Genomic DNA, 17,612 nt, shown 5'->3' with positions numbered 1-17,612 from the left:
ATTATAGGCCTACATCATAGTAGTAGGCCTACATGATTGTGAGGCAGTCTTATTCGTCTTACACACGGTGATGGTAAACCTGACACGAAGGCCATCACATTACCTCATTAATATTCATAACCTGCTCTACGTGGTGCCGAAAAGTGCTTCCCGTCCTTGGTGGAGCCCGAGGGAATGGGTTCCCCCTGGAGTTGAGAAAATTGGGCAAAAATGTATGTCGAAATCGCCCATTTTTACAATACCTGATAATTTTCTTCTGTATATGCTTTATTTACCAGTCCAGGGGAGGAGTTGCCTGAGGGTTCCCCTGGGAGTCAAAAATGTCAAAATCGCCCATTTTCACAATACTAGTATTTAATTTCTGTACTCGTGGTAAAAATTCTTGTTTTTCGAAGTTAATTAACTGAAATTAATTTAATTGGAAAGGGACACAATAAGACAAATTGTACAGACCTCCAATTTGTTTCTACTTTCACTTGAAATAACAACATGTGTGCACCTATACCATTATACTCTCTTAACCCTATTAAAGGGCATATCTATTGCAAAAATAAGTTTAACCCATTCGAAGAGAATAATTATTAACATTACAAGTTGACACTCGTTGTAATTTTTTTTATTCGTATTTCTCCTGAAAAAAGAGAATTTGTGTTGGTAAAAATAATGCTCGCTCGTACGGGGAGCCCTGATTTTTTTTTTATCCCTCTGAAGGGGGGGGGGGGCTCGTAGAATTTGATTTTACACTATTTTCATGACCCCATATTGTCTTTTTATATTATATTATACCGAACACCCCTTACTGTGAAAGTGTCTGTCCTCCAATGTGGGTCCTCTCGCTATTCCGAAGATCCGCTATTCCGAAGATTCGCTATTCCGAAGGTTCGCTTTTCCGAACGTGTAATTTTACCATTCGCTATTCCGAATGTAATTAAAGGTTCGCTATTCCGAAAAAACGGTTCTCTATTCCGAAGGTTCTCTATTCCGAAAATTCCCAAAACACAAACAGGTTCTCTATTCCGAAAACAGAAAGGTTCTCTATTCCAAATATTCCGAATATTCAAATGTGTGTTCGCTATTCTAAAAACGAATAAAGTTTCATTATTCCGAAACAAGTCACCGTGTTCTCTACTCCGAATATGAAAAATGGTTCTCTATTCCGAATATGTTATATGCAGTGGAATTCGTAACATTATGGCTAACAAAAAAACTTTACTTGGTTTCTTTTAGGGCCTTTTCCTCCGTCAAACAATCATTATGTCAAGGCTAACTACAAAGGCCCTAGAGTCCAATAGGGCCCGTTAGTGTACCACATATTATGTGGTACACTAACGGGCCCTACCCCGTAGATTTATCCATTGCCCGTCTTGGCCCCAGAGGTCAAAGGTCACGGGCCCCAGATTTCGGAATGGAGAACCTTTTTTTCATATTCGGAATAGAGAACCTTTTTCATTTTCGGAGTAGAGAACACGGTGGCTTATATCGGAATAAAGAATCTTCTTTCGTTTTCGGAATAGAGAACCCATTTTTTCATATTCGGAATAGAGAACCCTTTTTCATATTCGGAATAGAGAACCTTTTCCGTTTTCGGAATAGAGAACCTTCGTAATAGAGAACTTTTTTGATTTCCGGAATTTCAAGTAGGGGCCTATACATAATTCTTGGCAACACTGATTACTAGTGATTAATGTATTCTACGCTGGGCTATTTTCACGAGCTACTCCCGCCTATGCTGAAGTACCTCTACACCCGGGGGGGCACTCAACTTTAGAAGTGACGGGTATGTGCCTACCGGAGTCGCGAAGTAGGGGCCTATCGGGTACAAAACGTTATTTTAAAAAAGGGGGTCATTGGGTACAAACAAAATAAATTTTGAAAAAGGGGGGTCATTGAGTATAATATTTCAAAAAGAGGGTCATCGGGTAGAAACATTTGAAAAATGGAGCAAAATTTTGAAAATTTCGGCATAATTTTGAAAAAATGGAGCAAAATTTGAAAGTTTCGGCATTTTTTGTTGCATTTTGATGTTGCATTTCTAGAAAATCTAGAAAAATAGGGGGTCATTGGGTAGCCGCAACTAAAAAAAAGGGGGTCATCGGGTATAGTCGACTTCAAAAGAGGGGGCCCATTGACAGGCACATACCGTCGCTTCCAAAGATGAGAGCCCCCCGGGCTCTAATAATAATAATAATAATAATAGCGACAAGGCACATATCCACTCAATTAAGAGCGCTCAAGGCACTAAAACAAAAACAAACAAACAAAAACTAACAAGACAAAGAAAACTGGAACTAAATTAAGAAACATAACTTAAGAATTACAGAATGTCTCTGACATAAGATGAGTTTTTAACAACTTTTTAAACACAGTTACATTTTTAGCAGTTCTGATATAAATGGGCAGTTCATTCCATAGACGTGGAGCTGCGATTGCAAATGATCTGTCACCCCATGTGCGGTTGGATTTTCTTTCTTGAAGAAGTTGCATGTTTCCAGATCGAAGCGTACGGGTGGGAACATAATGTAAAAGGAGTTCAGATAAATATAACGGAGCAATATCATTAATACATTTATATACAATCAACATAAGTTTAAAAACAATTCTTTGTGTGACAGGAAGCCAATGCAGTTCCTTTAGGATTGGCGTGATATGGCAATATTTTCTGGTGAAAGTAAGAATTCGAGCGGCAGTGTTTTGAATTTTCTGAAGGCGATAGAGTTGGTTTGCTGGTAATCCATAAAGAAGTGCATTGTTGTTATCCAAACGAGAAGAGATGAATGAGTGAATAATTTGCTCAGTAGCATCGCGACTTAGGTATTTGCGGATCCGGCTGATGTTACGTAGTTGAAGCGCTGAACAACGAATGACATTAGAGATATGAGGTTGCATGGTCATGTGAGTGTCAAAAAATGCACCTAAATTGCGTGCTTTGGAAGATAAGGCAATTGCAGAGTCACCGATGCAAACATTTTCAATGTTGATTTTAGAGAGCTGTTGGTGGGATCCAAACAGAAGAAATTCTGTTTTATCATCATTTAATTTCAAGAAGTTTGATTTCATCCAATTACGGATTTCACTGATACAGATTTCAAGAGAAGCAATTGCAGAATTAGCACTATGTTGAGAAGATTCAAATGATAAATAAAGTTGCGTGTCGTCCGCATAAACATGATAATTCAATTGATGGCGAAGAATGATATTCCGTACAGAGTAGGTGTAAATGGTAAACCACTGAGGTCCAAGTACAGAGCCTTGAGGCACAGAATAATCAAGAATGGTAGAATGAGAAGTAGCATTGCCAATGCGAACATATTGCGGCCTATTTGTAAGGTATGATTTACACCAGTCCAGGGCAAGATCTTGAATGCCAAGATAATAGTGAAGACGGGAAAGAAGAATATTGTGGTCAACAGTGTCAAATGCAGCACTTAAATCGAGAAGAATCAAAGCTGTGATTTGGCCATTGTCAAGTGATGTGAGAATGTCATTATTAACTCGAAGAAGTTTTCTGTTCCATGGTAGTGTTTATAAGCTGATTGATAGGGATCTGATAGGGAAAATTTATTGATATGGTTTGAAATTCTGTTAGAAACAATTCTTTCAATTGTCTTTCCAAGAAATTTGATATAGGTCGGTAGTTTTTGAAGATTTCTTTATCCAAAGTAGGTTTTTTAATAAGAGGACGAACATAAGCAGTTTTTTGACTTTGTGGAAAAATTCCTGTAAGAAGCGATTTGTTGACAATGTCTACACCCAACGCAAGTCAATTGAAGCCGTACAATTTATCGCGAATTTACGACCGTAAATATTTAGACACTTCTTAATTCTTTTGTCTAGATTAGCATCAACCCTCTCATCTCCCGTTTTTCATGTCAGAAATTAACATAACTCCCGAAACCGACAGAAGTTATCTTCGTTCAACTTTTCTGTAGGCAACAAAATACTAGAATAAAAGGATTGTTCACACACTCATAGAAATTGTTCGTTGGCATTACTCAGTAAGTTGATGTAAGTCGTTGCGTCAACTTTCCGAGTAATGCCAACGCGTACAATTTTGAGTAACGCTGACTCGATATCATTATGTTGGTCGCACTCATTTGCACTTACTTTATTGAGTTGTTATAACTCAGAAAATAAAACTAGGTTAGCATAATTTTCTAGAGGTGTGCTATAGTATACAAAATTTTGCACTGATTACAAAAAATAAATATTTGAATACTGCTAATTGTGCAGAAAATGATCCAATTACGTGAATTAAGTAACAAAGTACTAAATTGGAATAACTCAAAACAGTAAGTACCAGTAACTTAATATGAACGAGTTACATCAACTTACATGTTGAGTTACAATAACTCAACTAATTGGTTCTTTGAACCTTGTTTATTTTCTAAGTTCCCTGAACTTGAATTCAGAAGTTGGCATTACTTAAAAAGTTGACGCAACGACTTACATCAACTTTTTCAGTAATGCCAACAAAGTTGATTTGTTGACGGAACTTTTGAGCTTTTTCAGCATTTTTAAGTTCGGATAACTAAAATGAATTTTGTTTTGGCAACTTTTACACTATTTTTGAGTTGTCCAAACTTACTCCTTTTGAATTGCGCCAACAAGGCGAACAAGTCATTTCTATGAGTGCACGTACCATGCTAACACTTCAAAATAACAATGAGATCCAAAACCGAAAACTGAAACCGAAACAGAAACCGAAAAGATAAAACGACGGTAAGTGTAGTCAGTAAACTAATGCGCTTGTCGACAAATTTCAATGCGTCGTAGAAATGTGGAATGTGCGTTCCTGAGTGAATAAGATGCTGTCGTTGAGAAGGGGTCACACACTTTCACAATTACTTAAGTATTTCAGCCGGGAAAGAAGGATTTCAATCCGCAAAAAAGGGCTAACTCCTCCCGCTCCATTATTCCGAATAGCGAAGGTCATGTGCGCAAGATACAAAAGAGGTGCGTGGGGAAGGGGTCCGACATTCCCTCCCATGCGTATATTTGATGCAAAATGATTGAAATTGAGTTTAAACGACAGCAATGGGGGGAGGGGGGGGTCAATTTACAGGGGCGGGCAACCGGGGGAAAATCCAGCCATATTTTGACATGGGGGGATTCATGTTGAATATAATATTGTGTATATTTTCCCTCAAAAGTGGAAACTTTTCCTCAAGACTGAGTTGGCAAATAGCTGCAAATGCCCATTCCACCAAGGCTTTGTGTTTCCCCTATTTAAAAGGGGACTCTTGCGTCAAAGTCCATAAATGAGAGACACTACCCCATTGTCTCCTTCGTTCCGTCCCTATTTGACAGTGCATGAGGGTACTGGGGTAAGCCCAAGACATTCGTGATTTCCGAAAATTGTCATATATAATAGAATTGACAGGGGCAACTGGCGGCAAAGCTCAAGACCGTGGAGGGGGGATACCCCGATGCCCCTTCGTGTTCTTTTCTTTCTTTCCTTGGATAGTTGCCGGGGCAGCTGATCCCTTGCAATCCCTGGATCCACCACTAAATCTATAGAATCATCTAAACTTGATATGGTGAATAAAAAATTAACCAAAGCATAAACAGAAGGTCCCTTACAAGACAATGTATGCCTATATTTTTCACTTATTGCATATGTACATGAATTTCGTATTTTGTATACGTGTATAAATACTAATAAAAGAAGTGTTTGTCTTTTTCTTTCATACAAGCACAACTTTAAATTTCCATACGTATCCGCGGTGGTAGGGAATATTCCGTTGTAATAGTTGTTCCATATCTGAGCATTCAAAATATCCAGATTGATTACCAGGAATGAGACCGATTAAATTGGGTACTAAACGACTGGTAATAAAGACTAAGTACTACTCAAAATACTGAAATTCAATAAGTGTAAGTCTGCAGAAAAGTTATAAGATGTTTAAAATGGTTCTCTTCGCATGATCGCATCTTTCTGCTTGCCGTTACATATTAAGTGCTAACACTCTTACGTTTCTTTTCTGAAAAACTGTTACTTTCGTCAGAAATTTATTTACGCAAATACCGGTATTTTATACGGGTGCATGGCGAGATGATGATAATATTATTTATCTCACCATGTCAACTTCCTGGCCTTTTCAAGTCGACAAGGAGAGTTATTTATAATGTTCTCTTTTCAAAATGAGGATGTCGTTATGTTGATGTCAGAAAAGTGATCGTTAAAAAAAAGGGGTCGTTTTCAAAGTTACACGACAAGCTAGACTACCCGCGAATACACGGAGTAAAATATTATCATATGAAAAAAAAGCTTAAGGGATCTGATAGCAACTTTAACACAGTATTTTGTGGGACCTGAGAGCACATTAGACACAGCAAATTGCATTTTAAAAACGAGGAATGTCCTTCTGATGTCAAATAATTCCTTGAAGTAAACGTTAAAAAACAAATGACATAGAGTATGTAGTTGGGAAGAAACCCGAAAATTTTGACGCTTTCAAGTATTGAAGTTGAAGATATAGCTTTTCCCCCCAAAAGACCTAAAATTGTCGGTGTAGAAAAGTGTATTATTTTTGTTAATATAAAAATTTTCTAATGTCTAAAAAATGGTGTCAAAAGACTGCCTGACACGTGATCGGTGTAGAAAAGTGGATTTTAGATCGAAATCCTGCGGAATAACGAATGTCTAATTTCTAATCTCGAATGTCTAAAAATGCAATTTTTTGGATCAAAAATTTTAAGAAGGTCAAAAATGGTGTCATATTACTCCAGGACACGTGATCTGTGTAGAAAAGTGGTTTTTAGATCGAAATTCTGCGAAATAACGACAGGGCCGGATTTACCATAGGGCCAGATGGGCCCGGGCCCAGGGCCCCCAAATTTTGGGGGCCCCCAAAATTGCCCTGTGCAGAGTGCATCTTCCATTTTAGCCGAAAAACACCATGTTTTGGGCCAAAATAGCCTCCAAAAATTGCACAATTTTGCTCGCTTCGCGCGCACTGGCCTGTAATATAGCAATATTCACCTTGAATTCGGACTAAAACAGTCTAAAATTGAATTTTTTCGCGCTTCGCGGGCAAACATCCTAGTAGAATCTCAAAACTTGGCCACTTTAGTGCATAATGCCTTCTACACGATGCGTTTGGGGTCTCCAAATTTTGGCCTGGCCCGGGGCCCCAAAAAGGTAAATCCGTCCCTGAATAACGAATGTCTCAAATTTGAGAATTTTTGGTCAAAATTGTTGGAATGTCTAAAGTGGTGTCGAATGTCTAAAAATGATGTCAAATGACTCCATGACACGTGATCGGTGTTGAAAAATGGATTTTAGATCGAAATTCTGCGGAATAACGAATGTCTAATTTCTAATCTCGAATGTCTAAAAATTAAATTTTTTGGGTCCAAAATTTTTTGATGTCAAAAAGTGGTGTCAGATGACTCCATGGCACTTGATCGGTGTAGAAAAGTGGTTTTTATATGACAATTTTCGGAAATCACGAATGTCTAATTTCTAATCTCGAATGTCTAAAAACAATTTTTTGGGTAAAAAATTTTCAGGAAGGTCAAAAATGGTGTCATATTACTCCAGGACACGTGATCTGTATAGAAAAGTGGTTTTCAGATCGAAATTCTGCGAAATAACGAATATCTAAAAATTGAGATTTTTTGGTCAAAATTTTTGGAATGTCTAAAGTGGTGTCGAATGTCTAAAAAATGTCATATGACTCCATGACACGTGATCGGTGTTGAAAAGTGGATTTTAGATCGAAATTCTGCAGAATAACGAATGTCTAATTTCTAATTTTGAATGTCTAAAAATTAAATTTTTTGGGTCAAAAATTTTTTGATGTCAAAAAGTGGTGTCAGATGACTCCATGGCACTTGATCGGTATAGAAAAGTGGTTTTTATATGACAATTTTCGGAAATCACGAATGTCTAATTTCTAATCTCGAATGTCTAAAAATGCAATTTTTTGGGTCAAAAATTTTTTGATGTCAAAAAGTGGTGTCAGATGACTCCATGGCACTTGATCGGTGTAGAAAAGCGGTTTTTATATGACAATTTTTGGAAATCACGAATGTCTAATTTCTAATCTCGAATGTCTCAAAATGCAATTTTTGGGGTCAACAATTTTCAGGAAGGTCAAACATGGTGTCATATTACTCCAGGACACGTGATCTGTGTCTAATCTCGAACGTCTAAAAATGCAATTTTTTTGGCTCAAAAATGTTTTGATGTCAAAAAATAACGAAGTTGCAAAATTGAAATTTTTTGCCAAATTTTTCGGATGTCCAAAAATGGGGTCACAAGATTGTAGAAGACTTTAACTATACATAAGAGTTGTTTTAGGTCGAAATTTGGCCAAATAACGAAGATACAAAATTATGATATTTTTGGCCAATTTTTTTTAATGCTCCAAAATGGTGTCAAAAGACTTAAGAAGACTTTTAAACTACACACAATTTGGCCAGATTACGAAGATCCAAAATTTTGAGTATTTTGGCCAACATTTTCGGATGTCCAAAACTGGTGTCAAAATAATTTAGAAGACTTAAACTATACATAAGAGTTGTTTTAGGTAGAAATTTGGCCAAATAACGAAGATATAATATTTTGAATTTTCCCCCAAATTTTTTGAATACTTCAAAGAGTGTGTCAAAAGACTTAAGAAGACTTAAACTATACATAACAGTTGTTTTTAGGTCAAAATTTGGCCAGATAAGGAAGATACAAAATTTATTTTGGCCAAATTTTCGGATGTCCAAAAATGGTGTCAAAAGATTGTAGAAGACTTAAACTATACATAACAGTTGATTTGAGGTCGAAATTTGGCCAAATAAAGAAGATCCAAAATTTTGAATATTTTGGTAAAAATTTCCGATGTTCAAAAATAGTGTCAAAAAATTGTAGAAGACTTGAACTATACATGACAGTTGTTTTTAGGTCGAAATTTGGCCAGATAACGAAGACACAAAATTTTGAGTATTTTGGCCAAAATTTTCGGATGTCCAAAAATGGTGTCAAAAGACTTAAGAAGACTTGAGCTATACATAACAATTGTTTTTAGGTCGAAATTTGGCCAGTTAACGAAGATACAAAATGTTGAGTATTTTGGCCAAAATTTTCGGATGTCCAAAAATGGTGTCAAAAGACTTAAGAAGACTTAAACTATACATAACAGTTGTTTTTAGATCGAAATTTGGTCAGATAACGAAGATACAAAATTTTGACATTTTTGGCCAAATTTTTCGGATGTCCAAAAATGGTGTCAAAAGATTGTAGACTTAAACTATACATATAAGTTGATTTGAGGTCGAAATTTGGCCAAATAACGAAGATCCAAAATTTTGAATATTTTGGCAAAAATTTTCCGATGTCCAAAAATAGTGTCAAAACATTGTAGAAGACTTGAACTATACATGACAGTTGTTTTTAGGTCGAAATTTGGCCAGATAACGAAGATACAAAATTTTGAGTATTTTGGCCAAAAATTTCGGATGTCCAAAAATGGTGTCAAAAGACTTAAGAAGACTTGTATTATACATAACAGTTGTTTTTAGATCGAAATTTGGTCAGATAACGAAGATACAAAATTTTGACATTTTTGGCCAAATTTTTCGGATGTCCAAAAATGGTGTCAAAAGATTGTAGAAGACTTAAACTATACATATAAGTTGATTTGAGGTCGAAATTTGACCAAATAACGAAGATCTAAAATTTTGAATATTTATTTTGGCAAAAATTTTCCAATGTCCAAAAAATAGTGTCAAAAAACTGTAGAAGACTTGAACTATACATATAAGTTGTTTTTAGGTCGAAATTCATAAAAATAACGAATTTCAAAAACTTTATATTCAACGTATAGAATTATTCAATTGCGAATGTCTAATCTCTAATCTCTAATATCGAGCCAACTTCACCTCGCTACTGAATTCCGATCTGGTGAATAAAAGAACCATAAGAAATAGATTCATTGTGTACCAAGAACTACGCTTGGGGAAGAAGATCCATTAGCCCCACGATTCAGAGTCAAGTAGGATAATATATTGTATGCATGGATATCAGATTAAATACTAACACACCCCACCGACTTTGTACACACCTTCAGATATATCGCAAACGCAAATTAAGCGTAGATTTATATGGAAATCAAGTTTAACCCCAGAGTTTACCATGAACTCCACAATCGCAAACTGTTCTCAAAAATATGTATAATAATGTGGATTCAGGTCAAAACATCGATCTCATTCGATGGGTTGTATCTCAAAAGTTGGCATTGACTATACTATGTTTTAAAATCTTTTATGACTACCACGATCTTGTATTTTAGAGAATATACTTTAGTATACATGTACATTTGAATCAACCAGTTGCTTTATAGCTGAGAAAATTAAATTTGAATGCATGGCTGCCTTTTTACGCAGTGACGTATAGGGCAATGTATTTGTGGTGTGGACTTTCAGAGTATTTTAAAATGTACCCATCTTCAAGAAAGGAAGCCGCTCAACTGCTTCAAACTACAGACCAATCACACGCACATCAATCCTCAGCAAGCGTTTGGAGTACATCGTCCACTTCCATTTCATCCGCCATCTGTCAGAAAATAACATCCACACCGACGCCCGACAGATTGGCCAGATCTTGTTTGACTACGCCAAGGTCTCCCATCGCCATCTTCTCCTGAAGGCTGAGTACTACGGTATACGGGATACCCTATTAGAGTGGACAAGAGACGTCCTGAGTGAACGCACACAAGAATTTCTGCTTGAAGGCCAGACAAGTTCAACGTCCAAAGTAACATCACGTATGCCACAGGGCAGTGTGCTTGAACCTCTGCTGTTTTTGATCTTTATAAATGACATGCTGGAATGTGCTACCAGATCCACTATCATTGCCGACGATAGTGTCTTGTACAAGCGCATCTCAATCCACCCACTGACAGCAAACATCTTCAGGAGGATCTTGGCTCCTTAGTAAACTGGGAAACCCGCTGGTTGATGCACGTCAATGCTTCTAAGTATCGGGTGTTATGAATCACCAACAAGCAAGCGGAAACAATCCTGGCTTCATATACCATCCATGGCCACGAGCTGGAGCTTGACGACTCTGCCAGGTATCTTGGAGTCCACCTCGACTCGAAGCCGAACTTCAACATGCATGTTGACACTGTGGCAAAGAAAGCCAATTCAACCAGAGCCTTCCTTACTATAAATATCGGCCAAAAACGGTCACCTGATGAAGTGTAGACTGATTATAGCGGTAATTAGTATCTTAGTAGGGCTAATAATAGCTATTTTGAAAAATTAACACAGGTTTTGTGTTTAAATCTCAAAATAATTTTAACAATAAGCTTACTATATCCTTATTGTGTACTGTGTGATATTTACCCTGCTCCGAAGTTGCAACTGAACTTCAATGAAATAAATATGGCAAATGTTATAAAACGATTCATCACTTTCAAATAGCAACAGTTGATTTCAAGAGATATTATGATACTATAATTTAATGATTATCTTATTGTATGGTACTCATTTTTCTTTGGGCAAATATATTTACTGGGTTGGCATTTTTGGGCAATGTGCATGTTGAATTTGCTGAGTGTGCAAAATAATTGACCGGGTGGTTAATTAACCACCAGTTGACCTGTTATTGTGCGCGAAGCACGCGAACATTTTGGACGGGGTGCAGAATTGATATATAGGGGTGCTGGATTTGTCGACTCTAAGACGGCCCCAGGGTACGTGCCCTCCCTTGCCGCCCTAGTTACGCCACCGCCTGAAAGTGAATGTGAATTCTCTACTGCATATATTTTGAGCACGGATATTTAATCTCATCAGGGATCTCACTGCACGAACGTGCAGGAGTATCACGTTAAAGTAGCCACTGGGGGTTATACAGTTTCTAAAAGTGTTGCTAGAATGAAATTGAATAACACTGATCGTTAAAAAAATATATATAACCTTTATACCATTATAGAAAAACCCACAGACAGACCATTTTTAACCAGTATACATGTAGAAGGTTTGCTATAGAATAAAAGTATAGAACAACCGGTCGAAGAAATACAGCATTGCAGATTGTTAATGTTAATGAGAAAAATAGGATCTGTCATTTGATATCAATTTATTGTATGATCATGATGACTATCATTAATATAAACAATGTAGACTACCAATTCAAACTTTTTAGCTTGACAAATCCATTAAATGAGTACTCACGACTTTAGCTTTCGCGGAAGTGAAGATGTTTTTGTTTTGAGCAATGGATCGTACACGTGATCGAGAGATACGAGACCTTCGTCGCGGTTGATTGCTTTGGCCCCCTTTTTGCGAATGAAGATTGCTTCCCTAATTCTCCTGCTGAAGGCATTTGAGTCCTTGTCGAGTATAGACGCCCCCTCCCATTCTATGATATGGTTTTCTTGTGATATGTGGTCTGTAATGGCTGATTTGTGCTGTTCTGAGGTGGATTCTTTTCTGTTTGCTCTCGTGAACTTTCTTTCTGCAATAGTTTCAGAGTCCTTTTTATGCTCTTTTAGCCTTGTACCAAACTGTCGCCCAGTCTCCCCTACATAAGACTTGTCGCATCCTTTGCACGGAATATTATATACCACATCACTAGTCTGCTCAATGTCCTTCTTGTCCTTTGGGTGGACCAGCAGACTTTTCAGAGTGTTGGTGGGTCTCATGGCTGTGGAAATATTATGTTTCCTGAAAATTCTTTGTATTTGCTCCGCCAAGCCTTCTACGTAGGGTATGACAACCATGCCTTTAGATGGTGTGGCATCCTTCTTTTTCTGTCTAACTTTCGGCTGTTTGTCATTCATTTGCTGCTTCACTCTGTCCAGCGACCATTTGGGGTAACCACATTCACTTAGCGCTTTCCTGATCTTATTCTCCTCCTCTTTCTTATCTTCTTCCTCTGTAACTATGTTCTCCATTCTATCCATCAATGTTCGGATGACCCCAAGTTTTTGGTGCAAGGGGTGCTGTGACTGAAAATTCAAATACTGGTCCGTGTGTGTTTTTTTGCGGTATACCAGCAGTTTTACGGAGCCGTCTTCTTTGCGCACGATTAGCGTGTCCAGGAACGGGATCTTGCCCTGATCTTCTTCCTCAAACGTAAATTTGATATTTCCAGTCGTGTCAACTGAATTCAAGTGGTCTGTGAGTTTTTGAGTGCTGTCTCTCTGTATTATCTCTAGAACATCATCGACGTATCTTCCACACATCTTCGGTTTGCAATCAAGAGGTGCTGTAGCTACCGCTTCCTTCTCTAGCCACTCCATAAACAAATTGGCGACGATTGCGCTGACTGGGCTGCCCATTGCAGCCCCAAAAATCTGCTTGTAAATTTGTCCCCTAAAACTGAAGTATGTCGTGGTGAGGACAAACCGAAGAAGCTGGATGATGTCGTCAGCGCTCAATTTTGTCCTATCTTTAAGAGATTTGTCACTTTCAAGTCTGGATTTGATAATGTCGAGTGATTTGTCGATTGGGGTGTTTGTGAAGAGGGATACGACATCGTGGGAGTTCAAAATATCACCATCATCTATCATAACTGCCGTCATCTCCTCTGCCAATGCCTTAGAATTAATCACATGATGTTCGGACTTGCCGACTAACGGAGCGAGTATTTCTGCGAGAGCCTTGGAGTATTTCTGCGAGAGCCTTGGAGGCATTTGAGTCCTTGTGTATACTCGACAAGGATTCAAATGCCTTCAGCAGGAGAATTAGGGAAGCAATCTACATTCGCAAAACGGGGGCCAAAGCAATCAACCGCGACGAAGGTCTCGTATCTCTCGATCACGTGTACGATCCACTGCTCAAAACAAAAATATCTTCACTTCCGGGAAATGTCAACAAGCCGTTTCGCGGGAAAAGCAGTGGACCAATTCACTTGTGATCAAGCCATCAGCCCTGATGGCGAAAGCTAAAGTCGTGAGTACTCATTTAATGGATTTGTCAAGCTAAAAAGTTTGAATTATTTATCTACAATCCTACAAATGCATCTATTTAATGTAGACTACCAGTTTTACGCTGTATTAAATGTCAGTAATTCCATAAAGAATTAGTCGCATTTACAAGGAACATTTACATGATCTTTTTGCATGATGTTTGAAAGGGACAGCAAGTTTTAAAGCATTTGATTTTCCAAATATATCAGGTCTCCTTTCTTTAATTGGAATGATATTTTTACTTTTTTGGCACATTAAATATAAAATTATATTTATGTAGCCAACTTTGGAAAATAAACCCGCATGTCTGGAATTCATTTATAAAAGCGAACTTGATAACTCTTCTTGAGCAGTATTAATATGCGTTATTGATTGCTACAAAATACAGTATCAACAATAACAATAATGGAATCTGGATGATTGAACGTGCAGAATTGTACATGCGCTATTTATTGGAAATACAAATTTTATTTATACATTTTAATATTTACACTTTCAGGTATAAAGTGAACATGTAATATACAGTAGTTAGCATTCGTTATTTTCCAAATTAAACTTTAAGATGAGACAAAAACGTCACGACTATGATATGATTATATTTGATTACCGTTACAGCTACGTATATAATTACTAATAAATGAGCAAGAAAGTTCGACATAACTTGTTATAACTACAGTAACCTTTTCATTTATGTACGTTCCTGAAGTCGAAATGTTGGCCATTTACCTCTGGTATTTAGTAGAAAGAGACTGTTCATAAATTATAGTCGACAGTCAAAAGAAAATATAATGAGTAAGCACTATAATGATCGAGCAAGACAATTCTAACTATTTTACAGTCACCATTTCCCTTATCTACATAACAATCTCGAAATCGAACTATTTGCCATTTGCAATGTCTTATTATTTACACAGCACTTCTGGTAGATTCTGCTTTTAACACAGAGAGATTGTTCATCAATAAATGTACATCGAATGTGCAGCACGAACAATAAAAAAATATATTCACATAGCAAGTTGTTTTATACAGTAACATTTTCATTGACCTACAATCCCGGAGTTGTAATGTTTACGGTTTACGATGGTCTCGACTCAACAGAAACAGATTGCTCATCAATAGTCGACAGCGTTAACGATTTACGCATCGCCAACTTAAATTCCTTATTTCGCAAAGACAAAATCATTGGATTCCAAACCGAATTACTCCACATGGACACCCCAATCAGACTGTGTACATACGTTGGAATGATTTCTTGATTGCCGTCCATAGCTTGTGCTATTGCATATGGTATGGTACAAAAACAAAAGACACCGTACATGACAAACAGATCTTTGGTCAGTTTTATATCAGCCTTTCTTCGGCCTTTGTCGGGTCCCCCAGGCTGTCCTGTTGTTTCTTGTTGTACCTTCAAACGTGCAGCACGAACAACCAAGAAAATCTTGACATAGCAATACAAAGTAACAAATTGTGGTATTATAATTCCAAAGGCAAGAAGCACCAAGTAACCTTGAGATGATAATTTGTCAGTAGGTACAAACATACACGCATTGAGGCCTTCGTTGTAGCCCAGTTCTCCGAATCCAACGAGAGGAGGTACTATAAATACAAGACCCCACATCCATGAAAGCAGCAGCATCAATCCTGTGTTCAGTGGTGTAAAAATGCGTCGAGATGTTGGGACTCCTCGTACTATCAAACAGTACCTGTTCAAACCAATGAAAGTCATGCAGATGTTAGATACCATCACTGAAGAACTAACCACAACGGCAAGAAATACGCAAAATGTGTGACCTAACGTCCAACCACCTTTGTAAGAACTATGTATCAAGAAAGCACCGTAGATGCCAGTCACGATGATATCGGCGAAGGCGAGATTGAGCACAAAGACGTTGTAAGTTTTGTGAAGACGTTTTACACGTAAAATGGTGACAATTACAAGACCATTGACCACTGTTCCTAAGCTCGATAGAATAATTAGGATTGGCATGAAAATAATGTTAAGGTTGATTGGTGAAACTGGTGCATTGGTAGTGTTGTAATCCATAATGTTTGCGGAGTCTGAAACATTCATGTGTGCCCGTCAAATTCAATGTGTAAATGCTGAAATCGTTGAAACGTAACAAAAGGTATGCAATGCTACCAATATATCAGCAGCAACAACTCACTCCTACGAGCTACAGTCACTGACGACCAATGTAATAAATACACAAATTGAAATTCTTCTTCGTATACTTATTATGCATTAAATTGAGAATTGAGATTAGAATGGAGGTAGTCTCCAAGCATGGTTGTGTGACGTGTAATGCATTCTGGGATATGCGGGGGTGAAAAGTGAACTGCAAACTAACTTTATTGGATTCGTTATAAGTTTGGAGTACATCAGGAGAGGGTGGGGTTTTGGTAAGGATTTGTACACGTTCGGAGGAGGTTAGGTTGGGCATTGTGGTAATTTTTGGAGGAGGATGGGCATTCCGGCAATTTTAGGCACTCAATTATGGAAACATTACTTCGCTATACCATTTTCACCCTGATTTGATTTGATTTGAGTTTATTCAGCATATCATCATACACAAAATGTGTGACCTAACGTACAATCACCTTTGTAAGTACTATGTTTCAAGAAAGAATATTACATTAGCATGTAGGCAAATATCACCAATATTGCCACAAGATTACAAGGTAAGATTTTCATAACAAACTGTTAATGCTTTCCCAGTGGCAGTGACGTCAGTGCGAATTTCTTTGGGCGCAGGGTCAAATTGCTAGAGTTCTCGCAAAGCGCTGGCGTATACAAGTACGCGCTTAAAAGACGTCGCATAGATGCGCGGGCGAAACAGTTGCCTCAACGAGTTCACTGCCACATCAGAGCGAAAAGTGGTATAGTGCCAATCGATATATACACCAATCCGAGAAGCGTTTACTGTATTTGGCCCTCTATTGACGGAACCACAATTGTACCAGTGCGGGAGATTTAATTTGTTCAATCAATTCATGGTCGTGTATTGAAAATTACTGTTGTGTACAATTCTGTATAGCACACTAACAAGTAATTGATTGAACCCCCGACCTTGGGACACCGCAGTTTTACGTCGGGGACACCGCAGGAATGGCCTAGTCGGATTGGTGTATATTGTTTTCTGTTAATAGTACTCAAGTTCTTTACAAGGTTTGTCGTTTTCCACATTACTCCTCAACAGCGTGTTGGCAAAAGGACACACTCGTTCGAATTATTCGGTATTGATACGCAATTTTAATTTACTACATTAATTTAGATAATTAAGCAACATCGGAATTTGCTTAGCAGCATCGATATAACAACTTACAAGGCTTGCTGAAATTTACATTCGTGTAAAAAACCACAAAAAAACCAAAACAAAAAGAAAAAAAACCATGTCGCTCACTGTCTAGTAAAAAGGATGTACTCAGCCAGCAATCTTGAGATAAAGAATGTGTCTCCCCTGGGGCCAGGGTTTATCCAGCTTGCAAATTCTACGGATCACGTTTGAACCTGGCTTCAGTTGGGAATTGTGTAATGCTTTGTCCTTCGTTTTATTTGACAAGACGATGAGACGAGATGTTGTCATGGAGATATTGAGACTTCTATTGTATTTTATTTCATTGTTTACCATGTTTACTATTAATGAAACCATTCATATTCCGGTCGATGGTGAGTTTTAGTATATTAGGGCCCCTAGGGAA

The 17,612-nt window shown here is 37.7% G+C and overlaps 2 protein-coding genes across 2 annotated transcripts; both read right to left on the bottom strand.

Annotated features, from left to right (window-relative positions):
• Positions 1 to 10,552: 10,552 nt before the first annotated feature.
• LOC140154719 (uncharacterized) lies at positions 10,553 to 13,637 on the bottom strand. Its single transcript, XM_072177286.1, has 2 exons — positions 12,270 to 13,637; positions 10,553 to 10,669 (listed from the first exon to the last, which is right to left on the bottom strand). Exons 1-2 carry the CDS (start codon positions 13,635 to 13,637, stop codon positions 10,553 to 10,555), a joined length of 1,485 nt encoding a protein of 494 aa, XP_072033387.1.
• A 1,351-nt stretch (positions 13,638 to 14,988) lies between these two features.
• On the bottom strand, positions 14,989 to 15,957 carry LOC140154718 (melatonin receptor type 1B-B-like). Its single transcript, XM_072177285.1, has one exon. It carries the CDS (start codon positions 15,955 to 15,957, stop codon positions 14,989 to 14,991), a length of 969 nt encoding a protein of 322 aa, XP_072033386.1.
• Between the last annotated feature and the right edge of the window lie 1,655 nt (positions 15,958 to 17,612).

Source organism: Amphiura filiformis, chromosome 6 (assembly GCF_039555335.1).
Source record: "Amphiura filiformis chromosome 6, Afil_fr2py, whole genome shotgun sequence".
NCBI lineage: Eukaryota > Metazoa > Echinodermata > Ophiuroidea > Amphilepidida > Amphiuridae > Amphiura > Amphiura filiformis.
Note: the sequence above shows the minus strand (reverse complement) of the source record. Positions and strands in the feature narration are given on the sequence as shown.

Excerpts from the sequence above, each read along its gene's own strand:
- LOC140154719 (XM_072177286.1), bottom strand. The coding sequence starts at position 13,637 with ATGCCTCCAAGGCTCTCGCAGAAATACTCCAAGGCTCTCGCAGAAATA. Across the intron at positions 10,670-12,269 it reads TTCGCAAAAAGGGGGCCAAA|GGTATCCCGTATACCGTAGT; the intron begins GCAATCAACCGC and ends CCACTCTAATAG.
- LOC140154718 (XM_072177285.1), bottom strand. The coding sequence starts at position 15,957 with ATGGATTACAACACTACCAATGCACCAGTTTCACCAATCAACCTTAAC.